The sequence below is a fragment of the Anomaloglossus baeobatrachus genome, chromosome 3, assembly GCF_048569485.1.
Source record: "Anomaloglossus baeobatrachus isolate aAnoBae1 chromosome 3, aAnoBae1.hap1, whole genome shotgun sequence".
NCBI classification, from domain to species: Eukaryota; Metazoa; Chordata; class Amphibia; order Anura; family Aromobatidae; genus Anomaloglossus; species Anomaloglossus baeobatrachus.
In genome coordinates, this window is record NC_134355.1 from 664421247 (window position 1) to 664434359 (window position 13113).

The window sequence follows — 13113 nt, forward strand, 5'->3', positions numbered from 1 at the left end:
CCAGGCCGAGATTAGGAAATCCTGGAGTGGTGAATACTGGTCCTGGATCATGACACTCGCATTAAACGATCAGACATGACCTTGAGCGTACAGGTATACCCAGGGTCGTGAAGGGGTTAAACAATGAAATCTATGGTATAAATATTTCTACAAGTAAAGAAATGGAAAATTAAAAAAAGAGTAACCTAACTAAAACCATTCTGTGTCCCAGGAGCTTAATATTTTCAGCAACTATGTCCAAAAGCCTGTTAAATTGTGGATCTTCATATTCCATACGATTACCAAATATCATTGAGACGATGATATTAGAAACTGCTGAGTATATAATCCTGGTGTTATCAAACGGCTCCCCTGCAAATATAGAAATCCATGTTATAAAATATGTCCATCTTCTTGTAAAACACATATTAACCATTCCAGATTAGCCCATTTACCTCTTGTGAACAAGCGGACACAGTGGGGGATATTTTCTAAGCAAAATGCACCAAAATTCAAAAATTGTGGCTTAATTGTGATGAATCTTGACCGTGTAGCACATGTGTGCCAGAACCTTACTGACGTTTCCAACTGTACAACAAACTGGTCCTGTAACTCCATTATTATAAACTGTATCCTGAATTTCCAATTGTACGTTATAATAAGATAATTAGTATTGATGCTTTTTGAAGTCTTGATAAAGGTATCATTTTTAATCTTCTGCAATGCCCAACTTTTGTATGTAAACTTTGCAAACTTTACAATATATGGATGGTCTCTGTCTTTTCAACTATATTTGCATAAATTAGTTACATAATCATACAGAATAAACTATATTACATTTTGTATCTGAGAAATGTTTCTTTATCCACTTATGAGCCATTTCTTCTCCTCTCTCCTTCCCCTAAACTCATCATTCACTCTAGAAGACAACTAAAATCCATCCTGCTCAAGACAAGATGCACTTCCAGCTCACTCTGGGATCATATTACTGATGTCTATTGAAGTCTATATAGAGGGGAAAAGAAAAGAGGATAAGAGTGAGAGCGAGAAGGATAGACATGTGCAGATCCCAGGCTGCCTGTAATGCTACCACCAGGGGTGCAGGTACACAGGAGAGATGCAGAGCTCCTAGGTGTAATGCGGCATCTGCCCATTAGATGTCACCAGTATCTAGACGAGGAGGTAGCAGAATCGTCGTATACGCTAAGAGCCGGGAAGTCACGTCAGAGCAAAGGAGGAAGAGGAGCCAAAGTCACGTGGAAGCCTAAGATCAGTAGTTGGGAGGTAACGTCAGGTACAGATGGGGTCCAGAACCGCAGTTAGAGAGCAAGCCGTGGTCAGAAGTAGAAGGGGAACGACAGTACAAAGGTGGAGAAGAAGGACTGAGGGAACAAGACAAGTAGAGGATCAGGAAGTCAGGGAGCACAGACAAGATGGATGGAGCAGTGGACAGGGAGAGGAGTCGGGGTAGCAGGACAAACTCCCAGGAACCAGAAGTGCACACTGCAGAGCAGGAACTATCACTGGTGAAGTTCCGGTAGAAACAGCACAAAGATAAAACAAGGTGATTACCGTAACGAAGCACCAAACAAGCCCCATCCACCGGCAAAGACCCGGGGAATACAAACAACTGAGCAATAGACAAAACCCAATGGTTCTGCAAAGCCAAATGTGAATCATGATACTGCCAGTCTTGAGCCAATTCTTTATCTCACCCCAGATCTGGATTGTCCACCACACTGCTCAATACTGCTTTAGAATGTTTTCAATGATGCTTCTGAATATGTGCTACATATAGACAGGAGACAGACTCAGGTCTGTGTGTGCTGTGTATAGGAGACGTGAGAGCAGCTGGTCTCTGTCCACTAGCTCATAGACAACTGAAAATTAGCAATAGATCCTGCAGAGGGGAAAACTACCTAGTGCTATTGCTCATGTACAAAAATGACAGCTGATTCTGAAAAGTCACCTCAAACTAAAAGAATACTTTAAATCATACTGTCTACAAATTAGTCTGTTTATAATTGGATGTGTTAATAAAAAAAATTGTTATTCTGCTGAGTTAATCTTGTAATAACTGTTTAATGGCTGTGTCTGTGTCACACCCCAGGGCTTTGGGGTACTCGGTGCTGGGTTTGGTTTCGCTGGGCAGTGTCACGAGTGTCATGGTCGGTGCCCGGTTCCGTGACCCTTGAAGTCACTTTTAAATGGGGGATTATTTACAGGGATTGTATTAAAGTTTTTGTTGTGATGCCACTTGCGGTTTGCGGCTATATGGATGGAGCTGCCGCTGCATAGTCTCTCACTGCTGGGGCCGATGTTAATGGCAGCCTGAATGTAGTGGCCCTCCGCAAGAAGGGCTAGGCCCCAGGGGATAGATGATGGGAGTTTAATGTTTGAGTCTTTTAACAAAACCAGGACGTGGAAAGAAGGTAGACCACACACGGGATTCCAGTACCGGTGTGGTGACCTGGTGGCTTACTTCCCCTGCACCCATCTCTGGTTGGTGGGTCCCCGTGACTTGGAACATCTGGGGGTCCCCTCCTGGTTATCTTTCAGTTCTAGTCCGTATGGCAGGCAGCTTGAACCCTGTTGGGTCGATTCTCTTCTCCCGATCCCAGGTTCTCCCATTACTGCTGTGACCCGGACTCCAATGTCAGTGAGGTCCTGGATGGTCCCCTCACCATGCAGATTTTATCAGGTCTGCCTAGAGCGTTTTCCTGACCTAGGGCTTTGCACCTCATTGGTGCTATGGTTCCGTGAGTACTCCACAGTACTCCACCGGAAACCACACGCCTGAGCCTGAGAGGTCACTGTTACACTCTCCCCGGCAATACCGTTACGCCCGTCTCCTTTCACTTCCACTTACTGACTGTCTGGCCCCTTCTCCCTGGTTGTCCTTTAGTGGACTGGATCATTTCCATCTCTAGGTTGCCATTCATTGGGTCCAACCCTAGCCTGTCACCAGTCTTGGGGGGAAGGAAAACAGAGGTTATATGTGCGTTTTGGTGTTACCAGCACTGGTCTTCTGGGTCCCTAAAGGTAGGCCCTGCAGCTTTGACAGGATGCAGTTCCCTGTAGCTCCTTATGGCTCAGGGGTGCTACATCTGACCATGCAGAAACATGACCTGAACATTTATGTGAGGTGTAACAGTCTCAGCCTTTTTCAAAAAAATGTACTTGTGGCGCCCCAGGACCTGGTCGCCACAAGAGCATTGCCCTCCCAAAAGGGTTAATGCTGAGCCTGGAGGTAATTGGGAGGTCCATTGGCCAGCAGGTTTAACATCCAACGCAGTTCTCCCTCCGGCCAGCAGGGGGAGCTCTGAACCTGGAATTCCAGGGAGCCTTCCTCAAGTCTGACCAGAGGGAGGAAGTAGTGTTCAGTCTGTAGAGAGAGGTGCTAGTGAGCAGACACAGAGTGAGCTGTCCTGTGGATCTGGGGCCTAGAGCTAGAGTAGCTTGGCCCAGGGAAGCAGGAGCAGCAGAGAGGCACAGAAGAGACTCGGACATCGGAGTCTGTGGCCACCAGGGTTTAAAATACTCCCTGGTAGCCGAATCCGAAGGGCAGGAGAGCTGCAAGCACCCGGCCCATAAACATCCCGAAGGCACAGCTGCAGCATCAGGGCACGGTGTGGACTCCAGCAGAGAAGCACCAGAGAGGGCCTGCGCAGCCTGCTACAGAGGGAAAGGGACGTACCATCAGTCCCAGCAGCAAAGAGGGCCATTGCTGGATTCAGAGAAGCAGGGTCCTAACATCACAAGAAAAGCACAGGAGTAAGCCTCATACTCAGCTGGCCAGAAAGATCACCCCAAGTACTTCCAGGCCGACCGGATCCCCATCACCACCTGTAACGGTCTCCCAGGACTGGACTGTTCCCAAAGTAAAAGAGGAAAAGGTAAAGAGACTGTTGTTTGTGCCTGGTTCTTTCATTGCCTGTCTGCCCTGCACCGTGTTAGCCACACAACACCATAGACTTTCACGAGCACTAACAGTGTCCCCGGGGCTCCGCTCCACCTGTGGGGAGCAGTACCACTATTGCTGCTATATCATCACCCCGGAGGCCTCACACAGCAGCGGCGGCTTAATAGCCGCATACCACAGGTGGCGTCACGAACACCAACTTTACTCATCAAGCCACATACTCTACTGACACCCATCAGGGCCACGGAGCCGGGCCCAGCCACCACTGACTACCACCGGACTAGTCCGGCCCGGCACCGGGTGTCCCACAGCCCTGGGGTGGGCGAGTCAACTTTGGCGTCACGAACAGGATTTCGTGCCCGGTTTCACCGGGTACTGTGCGCCTGCAGAAACTGTGCTTAAAAGACTGTGTTACTGTTTGCAAACTTCCGCCGCCATTAGCCTCGCCGAGTGCAGGAAGAAGGGGGGCGTGCCTGACAAAGAGCGCGAAGGGAGCGCGCCATCTGAGCAGAGCGCTGTTAACCCTGCGCGACCCGGAAGGGAATTTGAAAAGTGAACAGAGCCTGGTAAGGTTCACTAAGGGGGAGGAAGATGTCCGACTCAGAGGGAGAGCAGGTGGCTGCCATAGCCCGAGGCGCTGCAGCACCGGCCGAAGCAATCCCAGTCGCCGCCGCCCCAGCCCCCGCTGTAGCGCCGGTAATGCCGATCACAATGCCGTACATCCCGGGAGCAGAATGGCTGCCGCAGTACTCCGGGGAGTCCCATACCTTGAGCGACTTCAGAGAAAGTCTGCACAGCTTGTTCCGGGTGTATCCGCTGACTGAGAGCCAAAAGGTGGGCATATTAATGGGGCAGCTAGCCGGCGCGGCCCAGCGTGAAGTGAAGTCCTGGCCTGATACAGATAAAGGGACAGCAACCCAGATACTGGCCAAGCTAAAGAGTACTTTTGACACCCGCACCGCAGCAGAAATAAAGATGAGATTCTTTGGGTGCAAACAACGGGCCACAGACAGCATACGGGACTATGCCTTAAACTTGCAGGAGGCCCTGAAAGCAGTTAAACAGGTGGACCCAGAGAGTGTACGTGAAGAACACAAACTCCTAACTGAGCAGTTCATAGAAGGGCTCCTGTCAGACACCCACAGGACACAGCTGCGTATCATGGTCTTGCAGAACCCTGCTCTGGACTTTGCAAAGCTTAAGGACCAGGCCATCCGGGTACTGAGAGAATCTACACCGAATGACCCAGTACCCCTCCGGCCTCTTGCTATCAAGTACCCCGAGGTGGTGCCTGCAACACGAGCTGCTGCAGGGGCTGAGGTGCAGTCCCTGGATAAGGATCCCACTGCAGAGATCAGACAGCAGGTCCAGGAGCTGACCAAGACTGTAGCTGCCCTTGCCAAGACCGTGCAGTCTCTACAAGCGACCCCATCGCCTGCAAGAATCGAGTTGGCCTCCAGCCCAGATGACGTCCCATGGATGCGACAGAGGAGGATTCCGCCGACCCGAGGAAAAGACACAGACCGGTATGATTCAACAGGACAACCGATCTGCCGCCGCTGCAGCCAAGTGGGCCACATTGCACGACACTGTCCTTTAAATGGGCCGAGCCTGGGGCCAGGAGCCGACCCCCAGGTGTAAGGAAGCCCGGCTCAACCCCCAGCCGCAGCAAGTATGTGGGAGGACGACCGGTCCTTCCTATTGTGCTGGATGGGATCCCTTTGAATGCCCTCTTGGACACGGGGTCCCAGGTAACAACCATCCCCTATAAACTGTACAAAAGATATTGGGCTGATTCAGACATTGACCATGGCCCAGATGATGATTTAACAATTGTGGCCAGTAATGGTCAGCCCTTACCTCAAATTGGGTACAAAGAAGTAACCATTAAAGTGGGGCGGGTAGAATTGCCATGTCAGGGGATGATAATTGTAGATATTGATCGCAAAGAATCTGACCCACTGCTAACCATTGGTACAAATGTGATAGAATATTGTATTGCCGAAGTGATAATTTTGTTGCAACAGGTGTCTGAAACTGCCAGCTCCGGGCAGCAGCGTGCCCTACAGAGGGAGATCAGAGCCCTGGTGAGGAGGCAGCAGGTAGAGCTGGCCGGAGGAGAAATTGGCAGTGTGAGGGTAAGTGACCCCCTCCCCATTGCAATACCCCCAAGAAGTGAAATGTTGATATGGTGTCGGGCAGCAATAGGCCTCAAGGGTCAGGATTACCATGCCTTGGTGGAACCGGTGTATTCAGACAGCAGGCCTGGAGTCCTGGTAGCCAGAGGGGTAGCAGACGTCCGCAAGGGGAGAGTGCCTGTCCGTGTCCTGAATTGTGGGGAGGAGGAAGCCAAATTGCCCCGGTACGCCACTGTAGCAAAACTGTACACTGTCAGCAACAATACCATCAAAGCAGTGGAACCCTTGATCCCGTCTGACCAGGCGGAAGACAATGGCTCCAAGGGACGGCTAGAAGACTGGTGCCAAAAATTACATGTGGGCACCGACTCCACCCCCTCACACCAAAAGCATGGGGTTTACTGGGTGGTACAGGAGTACGAGCGGGTCTTCAGCAAACACCCCCTAGATTTTGGGCAGGTGAAAGGGGTTAAACATCAAATCCCCACGGGTGATCATCATCCCATTAAAGAGAGATACCGCCCTGTACCCCACGCACAGTATCAGCGTGCCAAAGAGATGTTACGGGAAATGAAGGAGGCTGGGGTTATCAGAGATAGTTGTAGCCCCTGGGCAGCTCCACTAGTGCTCGTAAAGAAAAAAGATGGTACAATGAGAATGTGCGTAGATTACAGGCAAATTAACCGCATTACACATAAAGATGCTTATCCACTACCCAGAATAGAGGAGTCACTAACAGCCTTAAAGTCAGCTAACTATTTCTCCACCTTGGATCTCACCAGTGGGTATTGGCAGGTTCCCGTGGCAGAGGCGGACAAGGAGAAGACTGCATTCACGACACCAATGGGCCTCTGCGAGTTCAACTGTATGCCATTTGGGCTCTGCAACGCCCCAGGGACATTCCAAAGGTTGATGGAGTGCTGCTTGGGCCACCACAACTTCGAAACCGTGCTGTTGTACCTGGATGACGTCATAGTCTACTCCAAGACTTATGAAGACCACCTGAGGCACTTAGCAGAAGTGTTTGAGTCCTTGTCGAGATATGGCCTGAAGATAAAGCCGTCCAAATGTCACCTCTTGAAGCCAAAGGTACAGTACCTGGGTCATGTGGTCAGCACAGAGGGTGTGGCACCTGATCCGGAGAAAGTCACCGTAATCAAGGACTGGCCAAGACCCACCACGGTAGAGGAGGTGCGGCAGTTCCTTGGGCTGGTGGGCTACTACCGAAGGTTCATTGATGGTTTCACAAAGATGGCAGTGCCTCTTCAAGATCTCCTGGTGGACCAGCCAAAGCAGGCTAAGAAGCAGAGCCCTCCGTTTGAATGGAGCAGCCAAATAGAAACATCCTTTGTCCGGCTGAAAGGGGCTCTCACGGGAGAAGAAATTCTGGCCTACCCTGACTACAGCCAGCCGTTTGTACTGTATACAGATGCCAGCAACGTGGGACTGGGAGCAGTTCTGTCCCAGGTGCAGGGAGGCAGAGAGAAGGTGATAGCTTACGCCAGTAGGAAGCTTCAGCCCACAGAAAGGAATCCAGAAAACTACAGTTCCTTCAAGCTGGAGTTCCTCGCTATTGTTTGGGCAGTGACTGAACGCTTCAAGCACTATCTGGCATCGGCCAAGTTCACCATCTTCACGGACAACAATCCATTAACACATCTGGCAACAGCCAAGTTAGGTGCGTTGGAACAGCGATGGATGGCCCGGCTGTCTAACTTTGACTTTACCATCAAGTACCGGGCTGGCAAGAAGAATAACAATGCTGATGCGCTGTCCAGAATGCCTCACTTACCCGAGTCTGGAGAAGACCTGGATGAACTCGAAGAGATAGAGTTACCGGCTTTCCATCATCAGGGTGTTTCCCAGTGTGAGCATGCTGTGGGAGTGAAGCGCTCGAGCCAGCACGAGGTCTCGGTCAACCCATTACTCCACCATAATTGGGAAGAGACACAGAACGGTGACCCGGCCGTGCGATTGGTCAAAGAAAAGCTAGCACAAGCTGAGACCCATCTTGGCCCAGATGCTCCAGAAGAAGCCCAGCAGCTGTGGAAGGAGAGGGGACGACTGTTCACCTACCAAGGCAAGCTCTGCAAGAAATATGTCAACTGGCGAACAAATGAACTCGTCTGGCAGATAGTGGTCCCGCAGAGGGATGCTCCAATGGTCCTAGCAGCTTATCATGATAACGCAGGACACTTTGGGTGGAAGAAGTTGGAGACCCTACTCCGTGATCGGTTCTACTGGGTACACATGAGAAAGACAGTCGAGAAGTGGTGCCGAGACTGTGGTCCGTGTAACCTGAGGCGGAAGGATGATGCTGGCCAGAGGTCTCCCCTACAGCCAATTGTCACGAAGCAGCCCCTGGAGTTGGTGGCCCTGGATCACGTGAAGTTAACACCAAGCCGGTCAGGCTATGTGTACGCCCTCACCATTGTGGACCATTACTCTCGTTTCCTGGTAGTAGTGCCTATGAAGGACCAGACAGCCAGAACAGCAGCTAGAGCATTTCAGGCATACTTTTGCCGACCTCACGGTTACCCTGAATGGGTACTGACTGATCAGGCTCCTGCATTCGAGACAGAAGTGTTCCAAGAGTTCTGTAACATGTACGGTTGTAAGAAAATCAGAACCACACCGTACCACCCTCAAACCAATGGATTATGCGAGAAGATGAACCATGTGGTTATTGATATGCTCAAGACTCTACCTTTGGAAGAAAGGAACCAATGGCCAGAGAAGTTACCAGATCTGGTAGACTTGTACAACCATATCCCGGTAAATTCGACCAACTGCAGCCCTGCTTACCTGATGCGAGCCAGACCTGGCAAGTTACCTGTAGACTTTGAGATGGGGACTGTGTCACCTGAGGCGGTTCAGGAAATAGAGGATTGGGATACCGAATGGCAGCAGCAGTACCGTAAGATCCAGGAATGCGTAGAAAGGAGCCTGTCTCAAGCAAGAACGAGACAAGAGCAGCATTACAATCAAACAGCCCCAGCAACTCCCTTAGCACCTGGAGAACAAGTCCTCAAGAAGAAGCGGAGGGCGCATAAATTGGATGATCAGTGGGAGAAGGAACCCTACACCATTGTCCCCTCCAACTTTGATAACAGTAAGGTATGCCTCATAAGCAAGGATGAAGGCAAGACCTATCAAGCAGTTTCTCGAGACCGCCTGAAAGCGTGCCCTGAACGGTGCAGGATCCAAAGGGAAGTGGAAGAAGTACAGGAAGGTCCCCAAAGTCAAGAAAAAGAGGAGGAGATGATCCAAACAATCCTTGGAAAATTCCCCAAAACTTGGACCCGAATAAACAATGCCATAGTGGTACCAGTTTTGACGTTCCCGCAGTTGGTCGAGCCAGAAACAGAAGAGGTTCTAGATCCACCTAAAGAACCGTCCGCTCCAACACAAGATGACACGCCAGCAGTGGAACCGGAGGTTCAACACCCTGCCAGTGGCGAACCTGCCGTACCCTTGGCGAATCTGAGATCCCGTAGGCAACCAACGTGCATCCCTGTCAGGGTTAGGCCTACCAATAACACGGGGGGGGCAGACACTCCAAGCAGTCCGGGACAAACCCCAGAGCTACGCCAGTCCCAACGTAGCACTCGGGGACAGTTCCCTCCAAGGTATAGAACATAGAAAATAAAATACCTAACAGAATGTAAATAGTTATGTGAAATGTCTGTAATGTTGTGTATAAAATGCTTTTTGTCTTAGGTGATTAAGTAAATGGACAACTGGGCCACTGGACTATGGGTGGCCAACACCTAAATTGTTCATAGTTAGCACCTGTGTGCTCAATACCCCTGAAGAAAAACCCGTCCGGCGTGCATAGAGTGGGGTCAACAATGCTCTGACACACGCCCAGAGCCTACGTTGGGGGTTTGATCACAGCGGGTCCCCCATGGAGCAGTGTAATGGACACCCGGCAGGGAGCCACACTGGACTCTTATAATAGTGTTTAAGTTGGTAACGTTTAAGTAATGCGCCTCCCATAATGGGATGAAATGTTGTAACCTGTTTTGTTTTGTCAATACAGTCCGGGAGTACTGAATTTAACTAAGGGGGAGTGTGGCGCCCCAGGACCTGGTCGCCACAACAGCATCGCCCTCCCAAAAGGGTTAATGCTGAGCCTGGAGGTAATTGGGAGGTCCATTGGCCAGCAAGTTTAACATCCAACGCAGTTCTCCCTCCGGCCAGCAGGGGGAGCTCTGAACCTGGAATTCCAGGGAGCCTTCCTCAAGTCTGACCAGAGGGAGGAAGTAGTATTCAGTCTGTAGAGAGAGGTGCTAGTGAGCAGACGCAGAGTGAGCTGTCCTGTGGATCTGGGGCCTAGAGCTAGAGTAGCTTGGCCCAGGGAAGCAGGAGCAGCAGAGAGGCACAGAAGAGACTCGGACATCGGAGTCTGTGGCCACCAGGGTTTAAAATACTCCCTGGTAGCCGAATCCGAAGGGCAGGAGAGCTGCAAGCACCCGGCCCATAAACATCCCGAAGGCACAGCTGCAGCATCAGGGCACGGTGTGGACTCCAGCAGAGAAGCACCAGAGAGGGCCTGCGCAGCCTGCTACAGAGGGAAAGGGACGTACCATCAGTCCCAGCAGCAAAGAGGGCCATTGCTGGATTCAGAGAAGCAGGGTCCTAACATCACAAGAAAAGCACAGGAGTAGGCCTCATACTCAGCTGGCCAGAAAGATCACCCCAAGTACTTCCAGGCCGACCGGATCCCCATCACCACCTGTAACGGTCTCCCAGGACTGGACTGTTCCCAAAGTAAAAGAGGAAAAGGTAAAGAGACTGTTGTTTGTGCCTGGTTCTTTCATTGCCTGTCGGCCCTGCACCGTGTTAGCCACACAACACCATAGACTTTCACGAGCACTAACAGTGTCCCCGGGGCTCCGCTCCACCTGTGGGGAGCAGTACCACTATTGCTGCTATATCATCACCCCGGAGGCCTCACACAGCAGCGGCGGCTTAATAGCCGCATACCAAAGGTGGCGTCACGAACACCAACTTTACTCATCAAGCCACATACTCTACTGACACCCACCAGGGCCACGGAGCCGGGCCCAGCCACCACTGACTACCACCGGACTAGCCCGGCCCGGCACCGGGTGTCCCACAGCCCTGGGGTGGGCGAGTCATACTTCATAGAAAGAAGCAGTTGCAATCCAATGCCATCCTGTCTGCTTACTCTTTTTCTTCCTCCACTGGCCACAAACAGAAGCATGTTCAGACCAGGAAGCAGAGAGTAAAAGGACAGGATGATATTAGATTGCAGCTGCTTAACACATAGCAGGGACATATATATATATATATATATATATATATATATATATATATATATGGTACAGACCAAAAGTTTGGACACACCTTCTCATTCAAAGAGTTTTTTTTATTTTCAGGACTGAAAATTGTAGATTCACATTGAAGGCATCAACACTATGAATTAAAACATGTAGAATGAAATACTTAAAAAAGTGTGAAACAACTGAAAATATGTCTTATATTCTAGGTTCTTCAAAGTAGCCACCTTTTGCTTGGATTACTACTTTGCACACTCTTGGAATTCTCTTGAGGAGCTTCAAGAGGTAGTCGCCGGAAATGGTTTTCCAACAGTCTTCAAGGAGTTCCCAGAGATGCTTAGTGCTTGTTGGCCCTTTAGCCTTCACTCTGCGGTCCAGCTCACCCCAAATCATCTCAATTGGGTTCAGGTCTGGTGACTGTGGAGAACAGGTCATCTGGTGTAGCACCCCATCACTCTCCTTCTTAGTCAAATAGCCCTCACACAGCCTGGAGGTGTGTTTGGGGTCATTGTCCTGTTGAAAAATAAATGATGGTCCAACTAAACGCAAATCGGATGGAATAGCACGCCGCTGCAAGATGCTGTGGTAGCCATGCTGGTTCAGTATGCCTTCAATTTTGAATAAATCCTCAACAGTATCCCCAGCAAAGCACCCCCACACCATCACACCTCCTCCTCCATGCTTCACGGTGGGAACCAGGCATGTAGAGTCCATCCGTTCACCTTTTCTACAAAGACACGGTGGTTGGATCCAAAGATCTCAAATTTGGACTCATCAGACCAAAGCACAGATGTCCACTGGTCTAATGTCCATTCCTTGTGTTCTTTAGCCCAAACAAGTCTCTTCCGCTTGTTGCCTGTCCTTAGCAGTGGTTTCCTAGCAGCTATTTTACCATGAAGGCCTGCTGCACAAAGTCTCCTCTTAACAGTTGTTCTAGAGATGTGAAGGTGTGTCCAAACCTTTGGTCTCTACTATATATATATATATATATATATATATATATATATATAAAGGATTGTTTCAGCGCAGGAATATTTTTATGGACACATCCACTTGTAGAACTTATTATTCAGAGATCTTTTGATTAAAATGTACTTTGTTAGGAGACAACGTCTGTAAAACATAGTTTCAATATCACAAACCTTTAAAGTGTTTAATTTTCTGAATTAAATGTGAACATTCCTCTGTTATTTTCACCTCTAGACTCCTCTTGCCCATTCCGAAGTCTCGTAGAGTAGAAATGGTGAATCTTCTCATGATCTTCCAGTTGTCACCATGAGAAAAACTTAAACCTAGAGCACAAAGGAAACATCAGATTTTACTGAAGCCCACACAATCTCTAGATGTCACTGGAATTGTTGCCTACAGCTTTTCAAGGCTGTTAAAGAGATCACAGTTCATTAGACTTTAAACAGCTGGGAGAAGACATTTCTCCTCTCCCAACTATTAGTACCGATGTGTCCTTTCTTACCATTCCTCTTTCCCGAACGTTTTATGGTACAGTACATGTTTAGTAGTTTTGATGTAATTTGTAGCTCGCAGAGGATTTTGTTTGCATGGTATGAAAATATATTGAATTTGTATTATGAGTAATTGGGGTTGCTACTGAAACTTTTAGAAAGATGGAAACATCGATATATGGGGCACATAAATGTAAAGCAGTGTCCATCATGGTGTGGCAGAAGATAAAATGTTCTTTAAGAATATAAGTATTGCAGATGGGGGCCAGACCTCGGCAGGGGGGTGCTCGGATCCGGGCTCGTTACTG

General features: G+C 49.5%; 1 protein-coding gene across 1 annotated transcript in view; it reads right to left on the reverse strand.

Moving 5' to 3' along the window:
- Positions 1-13113, reverse strand: part of LOC142297019 (cytochrome P450 2K4-like) — a 267299-nt gene that overhangs the window by 91536 nt on the left and 162650 nt on the right. The window contains exons 6-7 of the mRNA XM_075341229.1: positions 12488-12637; positions 191-351 (exon numbers count right to left, since the gene is read on the reverse strand). Of these exons, the coding sequence (XP_075197344.1) occupies positions 191-351; positions 12488-12637 (311 nt within the window). The remainder of the gene's footprint in view (positions 1-190; positions 352-12487; positions 12638-13113) is intronic.